The sequence below is a fragment of the Elaeis guineensis genome, chromosome 5 (assembly GCF_000442705.2).
Source record: "Elaeis guineensis isolate ETL-2024a chromosome 5, EG11, whole genome shotgun sequence".
In the NCBI taxonomy this organism is placed as follows: domain Eukaryota; kingdom Viridiplantae; phylum Streptophyta; class Magnoliopsida; order Arecales; family Arecaceae; genus Elaeis; species Elaeis guineensis.
The window spans coordinates 119,487,142-119,510,778 of NC_025997.2; the positions used below are offsets into that span (position 1 = coordinate 119,487,142).

Below are 23,637 nucleotides of genomic sequence, written 5' to 3' on the forward strand. Positions count from 1 at the left end.
GATGTAAGTATTTTTTTTTTTATATATCTTATAATTTTTTTTTAATTTAGTCTAAAATCAAGGTAGCACTTGGGGACCCAGACAAGTAATACTTGCAAAAGCTCCTGCACATTTTTGTCCTTCGCCAGCATACCACCAAAAGCGGCTGCATTGAGAAGACCGCCTCACCCCCCCTGTCCGGCTCCCATCAGGTGCCGTCCATGCAGGCCCCGAGTTCGCCCACCTCCCCACACCCCCGGGGCCCACCACATCCAACTGCATGTCCATCTTCCACGTGTATCCGTTGCCACGTCATCACAGTACGTTTCTCTCCTCTCTTTCCTTACTAAATGCCCACCTTTTCTCTCCCTCTCCCTCTCCCTCTCCCTCTCCGGCGCCACTCCGTGGCATGTCGCCGTAAATTCACCCCAACTCCGGCGGCATTTCCACAACGACCTCCTCCCCCTCCGGTGTGTCCTAAGCTATCGCCGGAGTGGCTCTCTCGTAAATAAGTACGATCGCCGGTGGTAATGGTATTCTCTTAGCCATTGCTTTTTTTTAATTTATTTTGTTTAATTTGTGAACTTTATTTATTTTTTCTTTTTTAGATCTAAATTTGGAAACGTAGATGGGAAACGCGAGCGGGAAGGACGGAGAGAACGGGCCGGGTGGGCCGTCGGCGAGATCGGACGGCATGGGAAGCTCGCCGCCAGAGAGTCCGGGACGATCCCGTTCCCCGTTCGTGTTCACTCCTCAGGTCCATGATTTGTCTCTTGGTCGAGCTGCCTCTTTTGGTGATTTCTTTCTTGATTTCTTTTGCTTTGTTTCTGCTGTTTTTGTGGTCAGTTGGGCTAAAAATGCTCACCATTCTTTGCTCATAATTTGATTTAAGATGCTTTGTCATAGTTCTTGATGGGTATTTGTTTGTCTGTTTGTGATTTACTCGTTCTCCGTTTTCTTTGCGTTCGATTTGATATTATTTTTGTTGTAATGGGAGTTATGTTTGGCATGATGTTGTTGGAATCTTTGGTTATGCGAACAATGCCTCTTGTGATTGATTGCATGGTTGGTCGTTGTTTGTGTATTTTCAGAATTCGTTCTTCTTTGATGATTGTTTGTGGTAATTTAGTGAATGGTATGGATCTTGTTGGATCAAGAGATTCTTTAAATTTTTTTTTTTTTTTTTTGCATACTTTTTGTTTAAAACTTGGTGAACTCTTGAGCTTTTTTTTGTTTTTTTTGGTTACAGCGAACTCTTGAGCTTCATGATATTGTTTGCTAGTATTTGGAGTGTGATTTTTGACTTAGTGACTTAGCAATGAACTGCTCAAAGCAAAGTGCTGGTGTCCCTGTGAATTTGTTGTCATGGGCAATTGCTTTTCAAAGCTCTTTATCTGGCATTACTTTTAACAGTGCTGCATGAGATATTAGAAAATGGGGATGTCCAAATGCTGTTGTTAGCAACAGCTGGTCAGATATTGGACCTTGTTTTTGCTGTGCCACATGTTGGCGACAAGCAGAAAAGTGCTGTGTTCCTTGAGTCCTGTAATTACATAAGTTTGTCTTGAATTTGTCATGTGGATTCGATCTCCTTATCTGGTTCTAATTTTAGCGGGTACTACTTTTATGGTGAGATATTAGTAAAAGCAACGTCTGAATGTGGTTGTTGGCAATAGCCAGTTGGATATGAGGCTGTTTTCTGCTGAGTGATGAAAAGTTGATCGCAAACAGAAGTGTGCTACATGTTTCTTGAATATCTAGTAATTAGATACGTTTTTTTATTTTAATTGTTGGATATGTGGCTGACTGTGAAAGGCAATTCGGAATGCCTGGAATTATTATTTGGGTAACAATTGGTTGGCCACTGGGCCATCCATTTGCCATGAAAGCCATCAGCAACATGTCAAGAGATGGTGAAAATGGTGGTTTAGGATCTGAGCTAGTGACTGTGAATCTCTTAAATCTTCTGGCCCTTGGAGTGTGGTACATGTGGAGACATGATGATGGCACATAAGAGATAGGACATCTCAAAAACTATCCTTATTCAACTAATAGTCATTTATGCTTTAATACATCAATTCTTTATGTATCAGTAATATTCTTTAAAGTTCCTATTGCAACACCTGAGAATATAGTGAAAAGATGAAGCCAAAGATTCTAAATCTGGCAACCATATTTTGCTTGTGCTTCAATTCCTAATGGGATTACATGAGGAACTAAGTATGAGGATCAGCTATGCTATGATGATGTTCTTATCAATGAAGATTAGTTAACTAATATCTAGCTATATCTAGAAGAAAATGTGAAGGCAATGTGTATTTGATTCAAATATTGAAGCCAGGTGTCATGTGGATTCATGTTTGATTTCCCAAAGATATCTCTGCAAGTTATTTGATATGAAAGTACTTAATAAAAGAAAGAACCATATGCAATCATTGAATTGAGCACTGGATGGCAAGAATTAGAAGATGACCATAATCCATTAATGAAATTAAGATTTAAAGTTAAAAGAGCTGCATTCAAAAAGGTGGATCAGTTCATGGCATGTTAATGTGATGGGGCATTACACGACAAATCCCTTAAATATTTTAAGCTTGAGGAGGAGATTAATTAGAAAAATTGGCTTTGATTCTTGGCATAAGTTAGATGCATTAGGTATTTATGTTAACTTTGCATATATATATATATATATATGGGAGCTAATATTTGGTGTTTCGTTTTTTCCTTCTCAGGAGTTTTATTTGGTTTAGGCTTATTCATTCGAACATGTATATTTTCAGAGATAATGATTTTGTTAACTCTGGAGACAGCATTTAATGAATTTTCTATCTTTTTTAGCATTACTGTTAATGTTCTGGTATGTAAGCAAGACAGATCATTTAGTGACTTCAAAAAAAAAAAAAAAAAAGAAAAAGGAAACTAAAAGAAAATGAGTATGTCCAGAAAGAGTTAAGTCCTGAATGCTGATGACATGGATAACCTATTAGTCAAATATTGTCTTTATTGAACTGATTGTTAGGTTTTTTTTCTTCATTTCTTTCCTTTTTCTTTGAGAAATATTTTATCTTGCTATGAAGATTAATTCCTTTTGTATGATGCCACAAAATAAAGTCCAAACATAGAATTGGGAGACTTTATTGTGCGAAAGTGGGAGTTTGAATGATAGGCCTAATTGTCCTAGTTTTGAAGCAGACTAGCTGACTTTGGAATTAGGCTCTGGATTTCTGCCAGTTGTGATTCATCATTGATGACTACTTGTTTCATTCAATAAGGCTTGTTGAGTTGGAATAGTGGTATTGCTATGGTGGTACTTTGTCCTTCGATCTTTATGTTTATTAGATAACATAAAGTGGGAGGACAGCTGGTGGCACCACATGGACTGCTGACATGCATACTGCCTTGTTTTCTCTAGGTGGGCTTGGGCCTGCTTTTACTTCACTGTTATGCAGTGGCTTTAACTAGTTGCTTTCTTTGTCTCTTGAATTTTATCTTCTGAGTAAAATTTCCCCTTTTATTTTAGACAATTAAGTGAAATTGAAGGCTAGTTACCTTTGTGTTATCTACTTAAAAAAATTATGGAAACTCTCTCTAGATCATAGTTCATGCCTTAGAGATAAATGCAGTACCAATGATGAAGTTGCTCACGTTCCTCATTACTGAGTGATCTCATATTTTTACCAGCAAAGGAAAATCTCAAGATGATATCATGTTTTTCATATGAGAAGTTCATGAGTTAATATTATGTAGGATTACCTATACCTTTGTATATTGAGTGGAAAAGTTGATAGACAACCAGAAGATTATATGTTTACATATTTTTTTATCACAATATCATGATACATAGTAGAATTAGTGCAATAACATGTCAATTATATTGAAACTATATCTTATAGTGAAATAAATACTCATTATATATGCAGAAAGGGAACCTAATTCTTCTTAGGGTTTAATTAAATTTTGCAGAACCTCAGGAAATATCTAGAGCTTTTTCAGAAAAAACTAGAGAGATTTGTTAGTATACTTCCCTCTTTGTCTATTGCGAGTTCAAGGATATTTTGGAGGGTTAAAAAACTAATGTTAGACTTTATTTCCCCAAAGTGCCAAAGTTATTGAAGGATGGTAAAAAAAACCCTTATAATATATATATATATATATATATATATATATATATATATATATATATATATATATATATATATATATATATATATATAACCTTATAGGTTGATGCAATTGCTACCACAGTTGGAAACCTGATTTGCAAGAGTTAGACATCTACCAGATGATTAGAGGATAGAGATGGACTCCCTTAGCGAACCAGCCTTAACCCAAATGTATGATTGGGTCGGTGACAATTATTTAATTCTGACAAGATGTGATAGTAGCACTGTGATAACCCAGCCCAATTGGGCCCAGAATCAGCCCACAATCAAAAAAAAAAAAAGGGAACGAAAGAAGACTCCCTTTGGGAGTCTTTTTCTTCGATGAATCCTGATCGGAGAAGGGTTCTAGGACCCTTAAAACTCTAGGGCCCTCTATAAATAAGCCTCCCCTCTCCCTCTCGATCCTCTATTGGCGATCGTTGAGGCCAAATTTCTCTCTTTTTTCCTTGGAAGCCGCAGCACCCTCTTCTTGTGTTCGTCGGAAATCGAAGGTCGAAGAGGCCACCGGAGTTCAGGTAAGGGTTCAATCTTTCTTCCTCTCCCTCTTTTCTTTCTTCTCATGGTTTTAGACTCCTCGCCGGCCGTCGGGATCATTGAAAACTCCATGAAACATGAAATCCCTGTTTAGCCGAAATATTTTTCTTCTCTTTTCCGACCACCGGTGCCGCTGGTTGCGGCATCTCATCCCCGAGACCGGACCCTCATCTCTCTCTCTCTCTTCTCTTGAGCGCTTGGCCACCGACGACCGGCCAATGGTCGGAAATCATGAAGAAAGGGGATGGATCCCCTGTTTTTCGAGAAAAAAAAAGAAAGAAAGTTTGCCGGCCGAACCCCATCGCCGGCCGGCTTCACATGGTCGGCCGCCGTTGCCGGACCTCCTGCCAAGCCACCATCTCGCCGAAGCCTGGGCCACCAAGGGGGGACCTCACGGTCTTCCCCTGTTTCAGCCAAGGGAGGCCGCGGGAAGAAAAGAAAAGAAGGAAGAAGAAGAAGAAAAGAAAAGAAAAGAAAAAAAAGAGAAAAATAGAAAAAAAAATAAAAAAATAGAAAAAAGAAGAAGAAGAGAGAGAAATTTTCTCTCTCCTTTCTCTCTCTTTCCTCTTTTCTCTCTTTACCTTCTCTCTCTATTTTCTCTCTCTAGATTTTCTCCCTATTTTCTCTCTCTAGACCCTTTTATCTCTTTTTATGGATTTTGTCTCTTTAGGATCATTCTCTCTCTCTGATTGTATCACAGACTCTAGGATAAACTTGAGATGAAAATATGATAATCTGAGACTGCTCCGAAATTCATGCAGTAGAATTGGATCTCGATCCGATTCTTATTCGAAATTGATAACATCAATCATGGTTAATCCATATTAAGGCATCCTGATATGACCTCTGATGATCTTAATCATGGTTGCCACTTTTGAAGGATACGAAGATTCTCTCTCCACTTTCTCTCTCTACTTTCTCTCTCATGATTGACTTTCTCTCTCTAAGAAGGTCTATGAATCCTGTACCAGGTTATGCCTTCATCTTTTAGGGATTCATATTGACTCTAACAAGATGATCCGAAATTGCTTTGATATCCGTGCTGTATGTCAACCTCATTTGATCATATCAAGTATCTTTCAAATTCATTATTAATGAACTCTATTGATTGATCTTAATTCGATCTGTGTTTCACGATTTCTTGATTTAGTCACTTGAATCTGATCCTCAGATCAGAGATCCTGAATTGCCCTGGTATCTGGATGGTCCGACACATCCGGTCAACAGTCCTCTTTCCTTATGATTTAATCTTGTTATATTTATGGAATAAAATTTGATAATGATTTGATATTTTAAATAGGATTAGCTGATTCTTCTAACGAAGTCTGAAGATCTAAGATGAACGAGGTAAGTAGATCTTATGCTCCTTATTTATTTTTTTAAATAATTATGTTTTTATGCAAAGAATTGCTATTGATGAAATCATAATTTTTCATAAAATAAGGATCGGCATATGTGATATGAAAAAGTATGTTTTATTATGAGCATTGATTTCATGAATATGTCTTATGAAAATAGCATGATTATGAAGCAAGAATTTTATTGTTTTTCCATCTATGTATATGTATGCTTTAAGAAAAAGATATAATGATTTCAAAGGCTCTCAGATGGCTATGAATGAATCTCTTCGGGAAGGTCGACATCCGGAGCTAGCATCCACACGAAACATGGCCCTGCCAGTGGGTATAAAGTTGGCACATGAATTAAGAACTCTGTCGATTAAAAAATATGGTCCTGTCACGGATATAATAGTGACCTTAGCATGAATATCTGTGAGCAATGTTTTGAAACATGACATGAATATATGATGAAAACGATTTACGATTCATAATTGTGAAATATACACGATTTATACATGCATAATGAGTTTATAACTTATTTTGTTATATGCTCTATGAAATACTTTATTTTGTATTATCTGTTATTTTCTAAATATTGCATTATCATGAAAAATTTATGCTTGATCCGATAAGGAAGCGCAAGTTCTACTTACTGGGCTAGTGTAGCTCATATTCTTTTTGTTTTCTTTTTGTTTGAACAGAGGAATAAGGTTAGGATCGGCAAAAGGAATCCAAGCTTGAAGATCTGCATAGCAAGCTTGAAAATTTGACAGCAGAAGTTTAGTTTATTTTATAATCACGGATTTGTAGTTATTTATGAATGTTGAGATTTGGGTTGGTACTTGCTTTTGGATTTAGATGCTCTGAACCAATATTGGTTCGATTATTTGATGAATAATGGAATTGAATCTTTTTATTTGACGGATTTTAGATGATTATGATGGATTGGCTTCGTGTTATCGTTGGCTCCATCCCTCGGTAGCATGGCCGTGTTATGTTCCGGATTTGGGATGTGACATTTTATGGTATTAGAGCTTAGGTTATAATCATTGGGGATTATGATATAAATGATTAGGATATGATAGAATAATATCAGAGCTTAGGTTTAAGATCATTGAGATTATAAAGTGATATCAAAACTTTATGTATGATCAATAGGATGTGACCGAGTGGAGTATAATGGATAATATCAGAGCTTAAGATTATGATCATTAAGGACGTGATAAAATGATATAAAGTTTAGGTTATGATCACTAGAGAATATGACTTAAGTGGTATTTGAACTTAAGGTTATTATTATTCGGAATTGTGACTTTAGTGATATTTGAACTTGAGGCTAAGATTATGAGGAACATGATAGATATAAAAGAAAGGATTCAATAATTTGATTTCGAATCAATAGATATTATGATGAAATTTATGCATAAGTGGCATATGATGTCTATAATAGAATTGACGAGTTATATCTTAGATTTCAATTAGCAAGGTTGATCTGAGTACGAGAAGTGTTGACCCTAGAATGAAGTGGGAGGCATTGATATATTATGTTAGGTATATTTGATGACATTGGAATGCTAAACCTATATGGATAAAGGACATAATAATTTTGCTGATTTTGATATTAATTTTTTTGCAAAGAAAAGTTGGTTTGGAAGTTGTCTAAATGATTGTAAGGTAAATCGAAGGTTAACTCAAATTAATTCTAGACATATTGGATTCTTGAGGAGTGATGAAGCTTATGTAATAAGTTCAAACATAGAAGATGGATGAAGATTTAATTTTGATGTGCTATGCCTAAGAGATAGTAATGACAAGGAAACCTTAAATTTTACCCTAAATTGTATATGAAATCTGAAAGTTGGATCTATCTTTGATTGATTTAATATACAAAGATATTTTTTATTTTTGATAGACTTAGATAAATTGGTAAGTTGAGATCAGAGTGCATAGCAAAAACATGATGGTCTGAATTGATTAGAAATATTAATCGTTTAAATCAAAAGATATTATAAAATACGTTAGTTGTAAATAAGGAAGGATTTTACTAATAATAAATGGATGCTAGAGAGAAAATCTATCTGATCAAGGAAAGAGTCAAAGCAGCACAGGATAGACAGAAGAGTTGGACAGATAGAAAAAGAAGAGAATTGAAATTTCACTTCGGTGATCATATTTTTCTAAAAGTGTCATCTACAAAAAGTGTCATGAGGTTTGGGAGACATGGCAAGCTGAGTCCGCGATATATTAAACTTTTTGAAATTTTGAGCCGAGTAGGAGATGTTACTTACAAACTAGCTGTACCATCAGATTTATTCTAAGTGCATAATGTCTTTCATGTTTCACTACTAAAAAAAAAAAAATTTGTACCTGATCCAAATAACATGATAAAGTATGAGCCATTGCAAGTTCATGAAGATTTAACCTATAAAAAATTTTTTCTCCGAATTATTGATCGAAAAGAGCAAGTTCTAAGACGGCGCATCATTCCGTATATGAAGACTCACTGGAGTAATCATGAAGAGAGAGAGGCTACATGGGAGCTTGAAGATGATATGAAGACAAGATATCCACACTTATTAGAAAATGAAGGTATGTTAAATTTCGAGGACGAAATTTTTTTTTAGGAGGGTAGAATGTGATAACCCGGCCCAATTGGGCCCAGAATCAGCCCACAATCAAAAAAAAAGGGAACGAAAGAAGACTCCCTTTGGGAGTCTTCTTCTCCGATGAATCCTAATCGGAGAAGGGTTTTAGGACCCTTAAAACTCTAGGGCCCTCTATAAATAAGCCTCCTCTCTCCCTCTCGATCCTCCACCGGCGATCGTTGAGGTCAAATTCCTCTCTTTTTCCCTTGGAAGCCGCAGCACCCTCTTCTTGTGTTCGTCGGAAATCGAAGGTCGAAGAGGCCACCGGAATTCAGGTAAGGGTTCAATCTTTCTTCCTCTCCCTCTTTTCTTTCTTCCCATGGTTTTAGACTTCTCGCCGGCTGTCGGGATCGTCGCAAACTCCATGAAACATGAAATCCCTGTTTAGCCGAAACCTTTTTCCTCTCTTTTCCGACCACCGGCGCCGCTGGTTGCGGCATCTCATCCCCGAGACCGGACCCTCATCTCTCTCTCTTTTTTCTTGAGCGCTTGGCCACCGACGACCGGCCAATGGTCGGAAATCATGAAGAAAGGGGACGGATCCCCTGTTTTTCGAGAAAAAAAAAAGAAAGAAAGCTTGCCGGCCGAACCCCATCGCCGGCCGGCTTCGCATGGTCGGCCGCCGTTGCCGGACCTCCGACCAAGCCACCATCTCGCCGAAGCCTGGGCCACCAAGGGGGGGACCTCACGGTCTTCCCCTGTTTCAGCCAAGGGAGGCCACGGGAAGAAAAGAAAAGAAGGAACAAGAAGAAGAAAAGAAAAGAAAAGAAAAAAAAAAGAGAAAAATTGAAAAAAAAATTGAAAAATAGAAAAAAAAAGAAGAGAGAGAAATTTTCTCTCTCCTTTCTCTCTCTTTCCTCTCTTCTCTCTCTACCTTCTCTCTCTATTTTCTTTCTTTAGATTTTCTCCCTATTTTTCTCTCTAGAACCTTTTATCTCTTTTTATGGATTTTGTCTCTCTAGGGTCATTCTCTCTCTCTGATTGTATCACAGATCCTAGGATAAACTTGAGATGAAAATATGATAATCTGAGACTGCTTCGAAATTCATGCAGTAGAATTGGATCCCGATCCGATCCTTATTCGAAATTGATAACATCAATCATGGTTAATCCATATTAAGTCACCCTGATATGACCTCTGATGATCTTAATCATGATTGCCACTTTTGAAGGATACGAAGATTCTCTCTCCACTTTCTCTCTCTATTTTCTCTCTCATGATTGACTTTCTCACTCTAAGAAGGTCTATGAATCCTGTACCAAGTCATGCCTTCATCTTTTAGGGGTTCATATTGACTCTAACAAGATGATCCGAAATTGCTTTGATATTGGTGCTGTATGTCAATCTCATTTGATCATATCAAGTATCTTTCAAATTCATTATTAATGAACTCTATTGATTGATCTTAATTCGATCTGTGCTTCATGATTTCTTGATTAAGTCACTTGAATCTGACCCTCAGATCAGAGATCCTGAATTGCCCTGGTGTCTGGATGGTCCGACACATCCGGTCAACAGTCTTTTAATCTTGTTATATTTATGGAATAGAATTTGACAATAATTTGATATTTTAAATAGGATTAACTGATTCTTCTAACGAAGTCTGAAGATCTAAGATGAACGAGGTAAGTAGATCTTATGCTCCTTATTTATTTTTTTAAATGATCATGTTTTTATGCAAAGAATTGCTATTGATAAAATTATAATTTTTCATAAAATAAGGATCGACATATGTGATATGAAAAAGTATATTTTATTATGAGCATTGATTTCATGAATATGTCTTATGAAAATAGCATGATTATGAAGCATGAATTTTATTATTTTTCCATCTATGTATATGTATGCTTTAAGAAAAAGATATAATAATTTTAAAGGCTCTCAGATGGCTATGAATGAATCCCTTCGGGAAAGTCGACATCCGGAGCTAGCATCCACACGAAATATGGCCCTGCCAGCGGGTATAAAGTTGGCACATGAGTTAAGAACTCTGTCGATTAAGAAATATAGCTCTGTCACGGGTATAATAGTGACCTTAGCACGAATATCTGTGAGCAATGTTTTGAAACATGACATGAATACATGATGAAAATGATTTACGATTCATGATTGTGAAATATACACGATTTATACATGCATGATGAGTTTATAACTTGTTTTGTTATATTTTCTATGAAATGCTTTATTTTGTATTATATGTTATTTTCTAAATATTGCGTTATCATGAAAAACTTATGTTTGATCCGATAAGGAAGTGCAAGTTTTACTTACTGGGCTAGTGTAGCTCATATTCTTTTTGTTTTTTTTTGTTTGAACAGAGGAATAAGGTTAGGATCGGCAAAAGGAATCCAAGCTTGAAGATCTGCATAGCAAGTTTGAAAATTTGGCAGTAGAAGTTTAGTTTATTTTATAATCACGGATTTGTAGTTATTTATGAATGTTGAGATTTGGGTTGGTACTTGTTTTTGGATTTAGATGCTCTGAACCAATATTGGTTCGATTATTTGATGAATAATGGAATTGAATCTTTTTATTTGATGGATTTTAGATGATTATGATGGATTGGCTTCGTGTTATCGTGGGCTCCATCCCTCGGTAGCATGGTCGTGTTATGTCCCAGATTTGGGGCGTGACAAGCACTCCAATGAGGGAACTTGAATTTGAAAAAAGAAGATTAGTGAGATATTTGGGAAAAACCTATCATGGATCATGTATGGTAGGTAGATCTTTGGAACTTCTCCAAATATCATGAGGCAGCAATTTTCAAACTAGAGTTGCATCTTGTTGAGCATACATCTAATAAATGGAATTCTCACTTGGCAGCAAACTCCAATGGTCTCAAATCACTCACATGCCATGAGAAGGGATACAAAGGGACAACATTTGAATAGCATAATTTATGCGATAATCAGCATATCAAAACTTAAGCTACTATTGATAATGAAATATGAAAGGGGTTAACAACTTTTCAAATACCATGTTTGGTGCATGTGTCATTAAGAGACTAGCATGGTATGCATACGGTTGTGTCAAGTACTACTATGCTAACATTTGGTACACAAGATGAAAAAGATGTGTGACACCATTTAAGATATGCAGCTAGCATGCAAAGTTATTGGAGAATTGCCTTCAGACATGTATCTCTATCATTGATGAGCAAGCTCTAGCCATGTATGCTAGACTCATCAAAGAAGTCTAAGACAAGCTTCTATGAACTTGATTTGAAAAAAAAAAAATGAAGAAACTGAAAATAGTTCAGTCACTTGAGGAGATGATTGTTAAGAGACTAAACCCACATGAATGGTATACTCTACTTCAAGAATATCTGCAATCTCATCAAAATGTTTTCCCAACTCTAAATAGTGAGGTAACTTTAGTTAATGATTGTTAATAAAATAAACTCACATGAATGGTATTTTCAAGTATATCTGCAATCCAATCACATTTTGGCTCCTATAAGTTTGTATCCTAACATTGCTATATGCTGCAATAAGCTATATAATTGATGTGGGTCGATGACTGTTGATATAGACCACTGTAATGTACATGCCCACCAAAGTTTAGAGTTTTAGCTCAAACCAAATTTTTTAGCTAAATCAGATCGTTTTTTGCCTAAAGATAAAATTATGTCATGAAAACTCAACTGAGTCAGTTTGGGCCAGATTTGACAAAATTAGACCGTCCTGTCCTGTCAATAAAGTCCAATGATTTCAGCTGGATAATGAATTTTACATGAAACTAAAATATAAGGTGAAAAGGCCTTATTTTGGAAAGTTTTCTCTTAACTTTTTGAGTTGAGCTTACTTAGGGGCAATAATTCCGGCCTCCATGATGCATTTCCACAAGATTGACTTGAATTATGTGAGTTTTGAGTATATTTGGGAGCATGAAAGCGGTGCCTTCCAGGCAAGTTTAAGGAAAACATAAATTTAAAAAGTCTGTTATTTTAATGTTGAAAATTTTGTAGATCTTGCTTTTATTCCATAAAGCATCACAAATAACTGAAATCAAGATATTATGATATTTATTTTTAAAAAGGTTTAAAAATATTCATGTTATTTCAGCATGAATGCATACTTTGGTGCACAGTATTCTCATTAAATAACATATTAAGATTTTAAGATGGTGACTGCTTTTTTAACTAACATGTATCATTTATTTGTGTTTTTTCATTTTTAATGAATTTTAGGAATCAGACACTATACATAGTACACCTATAGGTTCCAAATAATGCAATATATTTCAAAAATGACATTTGATATACTCATGCTCAAAAAGGATATTTGATATACTCATTTTTTGCATTCAAACTTGTTTTTTTTTTTTTTTCAACTTATTTTATGGAAAATATTCTGAATCTGCATTGGATGCATGGAAACCACCAAACTTGCTAAAAAATGAAATCGAGTGGTTTGGTTGAACCAAAACCAAAATTTTGAACCTTTCCTATATCATTTTGATAGCCATGCAGTATAATACATATCAATTGGCATGATGGACTTTTTAAATTCTTGACTTTAAATACATTAACTTGCAAATAGAGGGAGGGATAAGCGGCCTATTTTGCCAAATTGGTTTTGTGAACCTAATGCTTGATAATCTCGGGCATAGTTGCTGTATGCAAGAGACAGACTCCAGCTTTTTGAGGTCTGACAGCAGATCATCCAATCTATAACACAGCCTAGAGATGTGCCCGTTGCTATTAGATGGGTAAGAAGAATAATGTCCAAGTTGTTAGGATAAGACGATGATCAAAGGTCTCAGAAACCATGATTTAGGCATGTACTGGTCGTTGGCTGGTAGGGGTGAAGCCCAAAAATTTTGTGTAAGAGGGTCAAATTGTTGTGACTTTGTCATAATAAGTTAATAATTGTTACTAGTGTTTAACTAAAAGAAATTAGATATCTTGGTCCATCTGAGCCAAAAACTATTTCTTAAGTGTTATGTTTTAATTAGGCATAAAAATGTTCCATCTTTTGTGTGAAGAACCTAATTTAGGCTTTAATAATCACCTTTTAAAGGGTCAAATAATTTATACTTTCTAAACTTATTGCAATAATTGTTAACATGATGTTGAAGCTTGTGATGATTAGAATTATGTAGCAGATAAACAAGTGGGTACTTGCATACCAAAGGCATCGTGGGCCCTCTAAAGTATCATTAAGCAATCAACCAGAATGAGTAGGTAGATGAGCAAAGCCATCACAAGAATGGTGGGTGAAGAGAGAGTTTAATGGATGAAAATCAAGTTGGGCCATCAAGCAATTAGAGAATTTTGTGATTGTTAAGATTTTGTTTGAAAGTTTGTTGTGTTTAACATTTGTAGTTTAGCATAAGTTCCTTAGAGCATCGGTATACATCAAAAGACAGTTGCCAAACTGGTTCCCAGCCCATTGTCACATGAACTTATCAGTGTGATTCATGATTTAGGACATTCACAGGCATCCATATCAAACACCACCATCAGATTGGGAAACTGTCTGATAATTGGTTTGGGATGCTTAAGCTTTTCCCTGGGAGAGTGCTTTCAAGAAGTCAAAAGGCCTATCTGACTTATCTCTTCAGAGAACTCCAAAGGGCACCAAAGTAAATATATTTGGGATTGAACAGTAAGAAGAACCATACAATTGAGTGTTGGTAGTTAATATACATGGGACTAGTGCTATGAGAATCATTCATCATTCTACCATAAATGATTGGACTGGGAGATTGGGAAACGTGGGCTAATTATGTGATGTGATTGGATGGGGAAGTGGAAGCAAATAAAGGGCTGGATAAGAAAGTGGTCATCAGGGGCCACATAAGGAACTCAATGTGGAACTGAGGGGCACAACCTTGTAAGATAGGGACCATGTGGACTTGTGGAATTTAGAGGGCAGCATGGCCCCCTCAAGTCATGACAGTTTAGCTCCACCCTTTCTAGCTGGTACAATATATATTGTGGTAGGGGCACAAACCTACACATGGTTTATCCAACGAAGATAGCTATCATACATTGATATAGATCGGTAAAGGTGATGCATACTAGTTAATTCAGGCCATATTGACCATGCTTGAGTTCTTGCCATGAACAGTCCCACCCCTTTTAGCAAGATTAACCAGTTTTCTTGGGTTAAAATTTTAGTTACCACCCATTTATCATCTAGATAATATAATTCCATAACAGAAAGCCCAAAGACCACTTTCCATATTGGGATGAGCAGGCAATGAGCTTATTCTGTAATAATTGAAAGCAGGTTTGATCAGGCCTTTTTCCCATCCATTATTAGGGATACCAATATGCTATGTTGGTCGAATCAAGTCCAAGACCAAGCCTAGAAAGAAAAAAGTTTTAGCTTAGGCAGACAATTAGGCCCTTGGGCATGACTTGAGCCTAAGAATGTGAAACCTAAATAAGTTCAAGTCAAGCTAAAGAAATAAATATCAACTGAGCCAATTCTGAGCGTAGCCTAACCTAATAAAGAGCGTACTAGGCCTGGTATAGCTTGGGCCAAATTTGCAGTTACATACCTTGTGCTTTTAAGCCAACTCAGGGCTCAGTTGACCTCCACCATTTGTGACCCAACCTCTTGAATCTCCTAGCAAGTGTATATAGGTAAACAATGTATAATCTACTCCTGTTCACAAAGGCAAGATGATTTGAGCCCAAAGACATATTGAGCCCTATGTGCAATTTGAATCCATGAGTTGGCAACAAAGCTTCGGATTCTTTCTTGTGGTTGATGAATATTATATTCACAATCGTAGTGTTTTGGAAAACTAAGTTGTTTATGATGGAGCATGACTCGGTTTAAATCTTAACAATGGTTTCATTACAGATCATAGGAGGGACTGGGATCTCTTATGCACCTTTAGAAAGTACACTCATGCTTGACATGAAACCAAAAAGGAACAATGCTCTACATGCTAGCTTTTCATTTGATTGTAAACAAGGTTTGCAATCTCGGTATGAGACCCTGTACAGGGGAATGACACACCATATATCGCGCATCGATGTGGTACATACCTTGGAATTGACATGTGATAAGGCACATATTGAATCCCAATATCCTGTTGGTATAGCCTGTACCAAGTTGAACTGATCAGTATAGCAAACCATGAAGGTATTATGTTTTCATATTAGGGCCTATATTGATTATTTTCCAAAAAATAATGCTGCTAGATCCACATGATAAGTTAGCATTAGATTGCAATCATGGATTCAGATTGATTATATTACTAGTTGTAATTAAAAAAAAATATTAAAATAGATTGACCAATTCTTATGGAGCCACTTTATATTTTTTTTCCAATGTGGGGTGATCGTTTCAAATATGTAATGTCAATGCGCACTTCATGTCACTGGAACTTATGTGGTCCACAATGTCATAAGTCTCAAACCGGGCCCTATATCGATATTTTACTAGTATAGTATGGTTACCCCAAGGCCCCAACTATGATATGCTATGCCCCTATTCCAGCACACGTAATGCTATTGGAGCCGATATAGCAAAATGATATATTATGTTACTACCAAGGGCACAGCCCTATGTTGTTTCTAGTACCCTACTGGGTCCAAGGTTCTAAAACTCTGGTTTGGTTTCGATTTCAGCCCATTGTGCAGAGTTTGATTTTGTTGATTTGAGTGGTTTTGGCAATTTCACTCTGAGTTTTGGAGTTCCAGTCAAAAAGTCAGAAAAATAAAGAATAAATATAAAAATTAACAAGAAAATAAAAGAAATCAAGAACAAGTAATTTTCCATTATTTGATGGAGTTTTAAGTTACCTAAGATCATTTTGTGGTTTGGAGAGTTATCAGCTAAGATTAAACTATACTAAAACATAATGCATTAAAGATATCACATAAACATACTAATCTATTAAGAAACACACAATTATCAGTTGAGTCAAGCATAAAATAATATATTGGCCAGGTATTTTGGAATAAAAACAAAACTAAGCACTGTACCTAACTCTTCTATTGTTGACAATGAAGGATAACTACTCAACCGGTGCAATGTCACCATCGCTAACAATGGAAGAATAGGATTTGGGGGAAGATCTCAGCTCACCTTCTCTTGTTTCCTAAGTTCCCATTACTCTCAGGGCTGGATGGGAGAGGAACAAAAATGTTCACTCCCCACCAGCGTAGCTATGAGGGAAAGTAGACAAGTAGGGGACATGAGGTGATGTGAATGTTCGCCATCTCCCCCAAAAAATCCCCTACAATTTGTGACAAAATGAAAGGGTTGAACTATTGTTTCAACCTGCCACCCTCTTTTCGTCTCATCATGAAATGCCAACAGAAGTGATTAGTGATTACTTATCACAATTTGATGCACCAACTATGAGATTATAGGATATTAAGGAATAATCAAAAGGAATAAGCCAATAATAATAAGTATTAGATGCTTAGTTGTTTAAAATAATATATATGTATATATAATATTGAATAATTATTAAAATAAAACATTTACGTGTTAAACAATTAAAAACAAGGAATAAAAGGGTTTTAATCATTTTTTGTACTGTTGGGTACAGTATAACACTTAAAATGTGGTCCACGTGATAGAAGGGCCCCAAGTTGAAGTACAAGCCACATACACTCAAGTGATATTACTCAAGCAGTTTTGGTATTGAATGATGAATGAAAGATGATACTTAATTTTGGTTAATGAATGGTGAAAATGATTATTTATTTGAAAAATTTTGGCCTTTCTTTTCTTCTTTATATATGTTAAGTTATTTATAATGTTCTAAATGCATTATTGATCGTTATGTTACAGCTTCATTAATCACCATATTTGTGGTGAATGATCAAATTGTAGCATGCTTTAGTAAATAGTAATTCTAGTACTATGATAATCCATCTCTAGTGTTAAGCCTATTAGATATTGTTGACACATTTCTTTCAGCTTCAAGTGGTTCATTTGACATGGTATCAAAGCCAAGTTTGCAAGAGGTCATGTGTTCGAAAGTCGAAACCCCTAAAGTCAATTATTTATTTAATCAACCCCAAGGGTTTAAATCTTAGTACCGAGCCTAGATCCTACTTTGCTTCCAGGATAGTATGGTAATGGCTTAGGATAGTACAGTAGGACCAAGATTCGCCATCTCAGTATCGAATCCTGTATCGATACTATCCTATTATAGTGTTGGTATGCTATACAGTATGAGAAGACGAGGCGTACTAAATATCGGTATGGTATGAGACTGCGTACTGTTGTGGTACGGTTATCGATCGGTACAACAAATCTTGAATAGGATGTACCAAAACAGCCAAAAAGAAGAAAAATAAAATAAAATAAAGTAAAATGTGTCCTAGTCCATCCCAATCCTTCTTGGCTATCTCAGTTCTATCCTCAAATGTTATGATGCAATTAGGATGATCAGGACATATCAAGATGTGGGGACATCCCAGTTCAAAGGAAATCATGCTATGCAGGTGTCCTAGGTACTGGTTTCCTGTCAAAATGGTACAATGGTGACTATATTATCCATTTTGATGGGGCTTAATTCCTTGATCAACTAAGTTGGTACCTTGACTCATCTTAATTTTCTCAGCTCCCTCCACCTGCTTGATTTGGTTTACACATTATAGCAAAGATGTCCAGCATGATATATGTTGTCAACCCATTCCCTATTAGCTTAAGCTTTTGGGTCAAGTGGTTAATTGATGCGGAGTCCATCCTATTGAGACTAACATACATGATAGCAAGGAATTCCGTACCGGCCCGAACCGGCCGGTACACCCCGTACTGTACCGGACCGACGGGGAACCGGCACGGTTTCTCCAGTGAAACTGGTATATCGGAGGAGGGAGAGGGAAAGATAGGGAAAGTGAGAAAGAGAGAGAGAGAGGAGAGGGAGGAAAAGCCCTAACGTTGGAGGCCAGCGATGGCTCGCTGCGGCCCCCGGAGGGCTTTCGTGGCCCGATTACCGCGCGATAGGGCTTTTACAAGAGAGAGAGAGAGAGAGAGCTCAGGGGGGGAGCAATGTACTGGAGGACGCGCAATCGGTGGAAAGGTCGTCGGTGTTTGCCGGGTAGCCACCGTGGCCACCAGATGATGGAAATTGGATGGGTGGAGCCGCGATTGCAGAATAGAGGTAACAGCCCCTGTTCATCATCCTTTTTAAAAATAAAGATGAATAGTGAAGCTGGCAACCGGTTTGCCAACTTCACTTAGAATTTTTTTTTTTGAAAAAAGCCAAAACAGTGAAGCGGGCAATCAAACCAATTGCCGGCTTCAAGTATTTTGGGCTTTTTCAAAAAAAAAAGCCGTGAAACAGGGGCATCGTCTTTGTTTCACACCTGCAGCACCGCACGTGCGGAATGCGCTGTCTGGCGGCCACGGTGGCCAGCCAGAGGCTATCTGGCAGCATCTTTGACGAGTTCCTCTCCCTCTTCTTTCTCCCCCCTCCTCTCTCTTTTTCTTCTCCTGGTTCACTTCCTTTGCCTTCGTCAGTTCATGCCGGTCCGTTACGGTACGGGGCCGTACCGTACCGTGCCACCGGTTGGTCAGAACGGCCATCGGTACCAGCACAGCAAACCTTGCATGATAGTCCTTGGTTTCCTAAGCAACCATAAAATGTGTTAGTCCAACAAATGCTTGCCATTTCAAGCTTCTTTTATCATCCATATCTCATTCATTTCTTCATATGCTTATGTTCCTTCCTGTCTAGGTTCCTAACATGATAACATGGACTAACACATCACGGGAGCAAGAAATGAACTTACAATGGATTTATTTTGCTGACTCTGGTAGTTGGGACTTGGCTTGATGGTTATAGCTTTATGTTAGTCCAAATTTCTTCATGGGCGTAGCTTTTTCTTCATTATCATGATGAATACATGGTTCTTAAAAATTGATCTAACTCATTAAATGATTTGCAATAGCTTTTATTGTTCAAAATGCAGATGAGCAATTCCTGTAATTTGGGACTTGCATATTGAAGCCATTAAGGATGATCTAGTATGGATTAGGATCATAATTACATTTATCATTTATTATAAAGTTGATATAGACTCATGATTTTTCTGTCCTACATCTTATTTTATATGTTTCATATTTCTAATTTACTTTTGGGTGATGTATATAATCCAAGCATAGAAATTGATTTACAAGTTCCATAATGCTTTCACCATGCGTTAGTCATTGTTTAATAGTTTTTGTTGCTCAACTTTGTGATACATCAAATCGCTTCTTATTCTCAAATCAAGGATGTGTACATATAATTCCCCCAAGATATCAATTATATTGAGTCTAGTGAATTTTTTATTTTGCTTTTCACCTCAACTCTAATAGCTATGATGGCCCTTTTTTGAGAACTATGGACGGGATGACACCACCAGGATTCAAAACATGGGCCTCTCCCATGTGGAGAGGGATGCCAACCAGCTGAGATAAGGATCATTGGCCAGCTGAAATGACCTTGAACTTCTGATTTTGTTCAAAGTCTGGAGAATATCTTTGGATTCATGTTTCTAATGTTTTCAGATCTATTTAATAAATGCTTCACAGATCCATATCATTTGTTTACCCAGCCAAATGCATGATTCTTGGCACATCTGCACACTAATCTCTCACTGGATGTGGTCATATGGAGTAGTTGTTAAATGGTTAAGTAGCACCAGCAAAACTGTGTATTGTTATTTCTACTATGTCTGCATGTGAGGATGTCTAAAAATTTTTCATTTGAGAATATCTTTTGTGTTGCATGGGTAAGTTCATTAGTATCCAATTTTTTATGTAAATAATTTATCTGTTAAATAATAGTATCTAATCAAATTGAAGTTATATAAGCAATACCTCTAGTGGACATAATTTATTTGGCTCATATGTTTTAGTAAGCTGTCCTTATATATCTGCAGAGAGGGTTTTTTTTTTTTTTTTTTGCTACTTTTCTGATATTTTTCTATATGTTGCCACTTGTTGGGTAGCGATTTAGTGATTTAGTTTGAAAAGGAAGAAAATCATGAGTTCCCATTTTGTGTCAAGTTTTTCAATCGCTGAGAGATAAATTTTAAAGCGGAAGGAAAATCTTCATGCAATTGTTGGGAGGATTTCATATTCTTCTAAGAGATGTTGGGAAGTTCTGATGGAGATCTAAATTTGAGCAATATATTTCCAATCAAATATAGCTGATGGGAGGGTTGACAATAATCTAAGGGAGCTAAAATTTCCAACTTTATTTGGTACATATTAAGTGATCCACCATAACACCATCCTACACTTGAAGCTTCTGGGTGATAGCCTAGCGGTTGCATCCCTCCTCCTTTGGAGGAGGTTCCAGGTTTGAAGTTCAAAATTTGGCAGGTGGTTCACCATATGTTTGGCTTGGGTAATTCACATAATTTCTTTGAAGTTTGAAGTGATTGCTGATGTCCCCACCATTATTTTCAACTAGGAAAGACTTTTGAGTTCACTCAGCCATATGATGCAACCACGATCATAACATTGTTTTATGTGAGTGCTTGTTGAAGTTATATGTTGCAACTCAATTTAAGATGTTGATGTCCCTGGCAAGCTAAGTGTTTGCTTAGGTCAACTTTGTGCCGAACAAGGATTTAGATTCTAGTGGGACGTCCCGTGGGACATTAGAATGGGGTACCATCCCATGTGTTGTGATAAGACCATCTTACTAGCATTCCAGCATCCCGATCGGGACGTCTTGGGATATCCTCTGTCTTAAGTATCGGAACAGGGTGGGATGCTGCGGCATCCCGTTTCATGGAAAAACCGGAATAGCCCCGTCCCACGGGATTTACAATCTTGGTGCCGATCATTTTCACATCATTTTTACATGAAAGATTTCTCCAACTTGCTTCCCCTAGCACTTTGAACTTACATAATTTCTTTGAAATGATTGGTGATGTCCCATCATTATTCTGAACTTGCACTGGAAGATGGACAGCCTTTGAAATGGTTTTCATGCTTTCCATTTTGCAGACAAAGCCTATACATCTATGCATACTATGTTTGTTCTGCAGTATAGTTATGCATAGTTCTAATTATCAAGGTATTTCCATGCATTGTACCAAACCAGTACTTAAATTGGACAGGAAGATGGACAACTTTTGAAATGCTTTACATGCATTCCATCTTGCAGACAAAGTTCATACATCTCTGCATACTATGTCCATTCTGCAGTACTTAGTTATGCTGATTTCTAAATTATCAAGGTTTTAAATACCAGCACTGAACTCCATACTGTTTATGTGTGTATTATATCATATTGGTGCCAACTGTATGTACCAAAACTGACAGCTTTCAAAAAATTGAAAAACCATTGGTATCGACCAATATGATTGTATAGTACTGCCAGCACTGACCGGTATGGCTGGTACATACTGGTATGGCTATTTCAGCATCGTGGCACCTATACCATGCCAGTTTTGTGCCGCAAGGCTGCAGTACCAACTGTACAGTCTCGATTCAGTGGTTTTTTGAAACTATGTAGTTATGATAAGTAGGATATGTTTCTCCAGTGCATTATGAGATTTCAATAGATGATGATTGCAATATGCTTTTCAAGGCAAGTAGATGCCAAAAAATAAACTAATATCACAAGTTTGTACTTTGCTTTAATTTTTTTCTCTTTTAGAACAGACAGCAGATTTTGTTGTCCAATAACTAATATCTATGGCACAGATAGTGTAGCATCATATCACTAATTGTAGATTATGATGGATACTTATTGGTGATGTAAGAAGACAAAAATCAAATCAAGTCTGTTAGATGGAAAAAAGAATTCATGGAATATATGACAATTAATGTAGGCTTACCAGAGTTGGAGCCTGCCTTTTCAAATATCAGTTTCAAGTACTTGGAGCTTACTTAACTAGTAATAGCTCTTCTGAAACAAATTAAAAAGTGAGGTTATGTTTCAGATTCCAGTTGCTCCGCTGCAGAGAGGTGCTGAGATCCCTCCAGTTTTCAATTATTCAAGGATGAACTCCTTTCATGGGCATTTGGATGCTCCCCTTGAAAAGGGAATTCCCACACTGATTACATGGATCTATGGAGGAAATGATGTTGCTGTGGAAGGGTCATGGGATAACTGGAGTTCAAGGTAAATGCTGCTAGAGAAGTAATGGTCTGTGCTCATCATCCTAACTTTACATTTACTCTTCCAGAGTAATGTGGTTTGTGAATAATCAGAAAGAATAGAAATTCTAAGACCTACTGTATTTTACATGTGAGAATTTTTCAGGAAGGTGTTACAGAGGTCAGGCAAAGATCACTGCATCCTGTTGGTCCTCCCATCTGGGGTCTATCAGTACAAATTCATCGTTGATGGTGAATGGAGGCACATTCCTGATCTTCCTTGTATGACTGATGACATGGGGCAAACGGTTAATCTTCTTGATGTCCATGTCAGCATTCATCATATCTTTTTTTCCCATATGCTCTTTTAAGAAAGGATGAACACATTGGTAAATTGACCAGCATCCCATCAACCTTTGTCCCTCTTATTCCAGGACTATGTTCCAGAAAATCTGGAAAGTGTTTCTGAATTTGAGGCACCACCATCGCCAAACTCCAGCTATGGTTTGTCATTTCCTGTGGATGAGGACTTTGCAAAAGAGCCACCAGCCCTTCCCCCCCAGATGCATGTTACAGTCCTTGGCCCCCAGAGCAATGAGGATTCTTCAAAAAAGCCCCAGCATGTTCTTCTCAACCACCTCTTCATTGAGAAAGGATGGGCTTCGCAGTCACTGGTTGCCCTTGGCCTGACCCACAGGTTTCAATCCAAGTATGTGACTGTCGTCCTCTACAAACCTATGAGAAGGCAATAGAAACATCAGCTACAAAAGTCTGAGAAGGTCACAGAAACAGCTGCCGGCCCCCCCTCTGTAAATAAGGGTGCTGCAGCTGCTGTAGGTTTAAGGTGCATCTGCACTAGTGCTGTGAACTCTTTCCTTTTATAATAAGTTCATCTCAGGATTATGTTCCATCTTTTGAGCATTTTATCACTGGACATCAACCCTGAAG

General features: G+C 37.1%; 1 protein-coding gene across 4 annotated transcripts; it reads left to right on the forward strand.

Annotated features, from left to right (window-relative positions):
* Positions 1–322: 322 nt before the first annotated feature.
* LOC105045502 (SNF1-related protein kinase regulatory subunit beta-1) lies at positions 323–23,599 on the forward strand. Of its 4 annotated transcripts, none has more exons than XM_010923800.4 (5): positions 323–512; positions 588–736; positions 22,533–22,714; positions 22,856–23,018; positions 23,124–23,599. In XM_010923800.4, the coding sequence occupies exons 2-5, from the start codon at positions 608–610 to the stop codon at positions 23,439–23,441; spliced, it is 792 nt and encodes a 263-aa protein (XP_010922102.1). In that variant the 5' UTR covers positions 323–512; positions 588–607; the 3' UTR covers positions 23,442–23,599. The 4 variants fall into 4 exon arrangements, with proteins under 4 accessions (XP_010922102.1, XP_010922103.1, XP_073114414.1 ...); XM_010923801.4 differs by having other exon boundaries at positions 340–506; XM_073258313.1 differs by having other exon boundaries at positions 346–491.
* Positions 23,600–23,637: the final 38 nt, after the last annotated feature.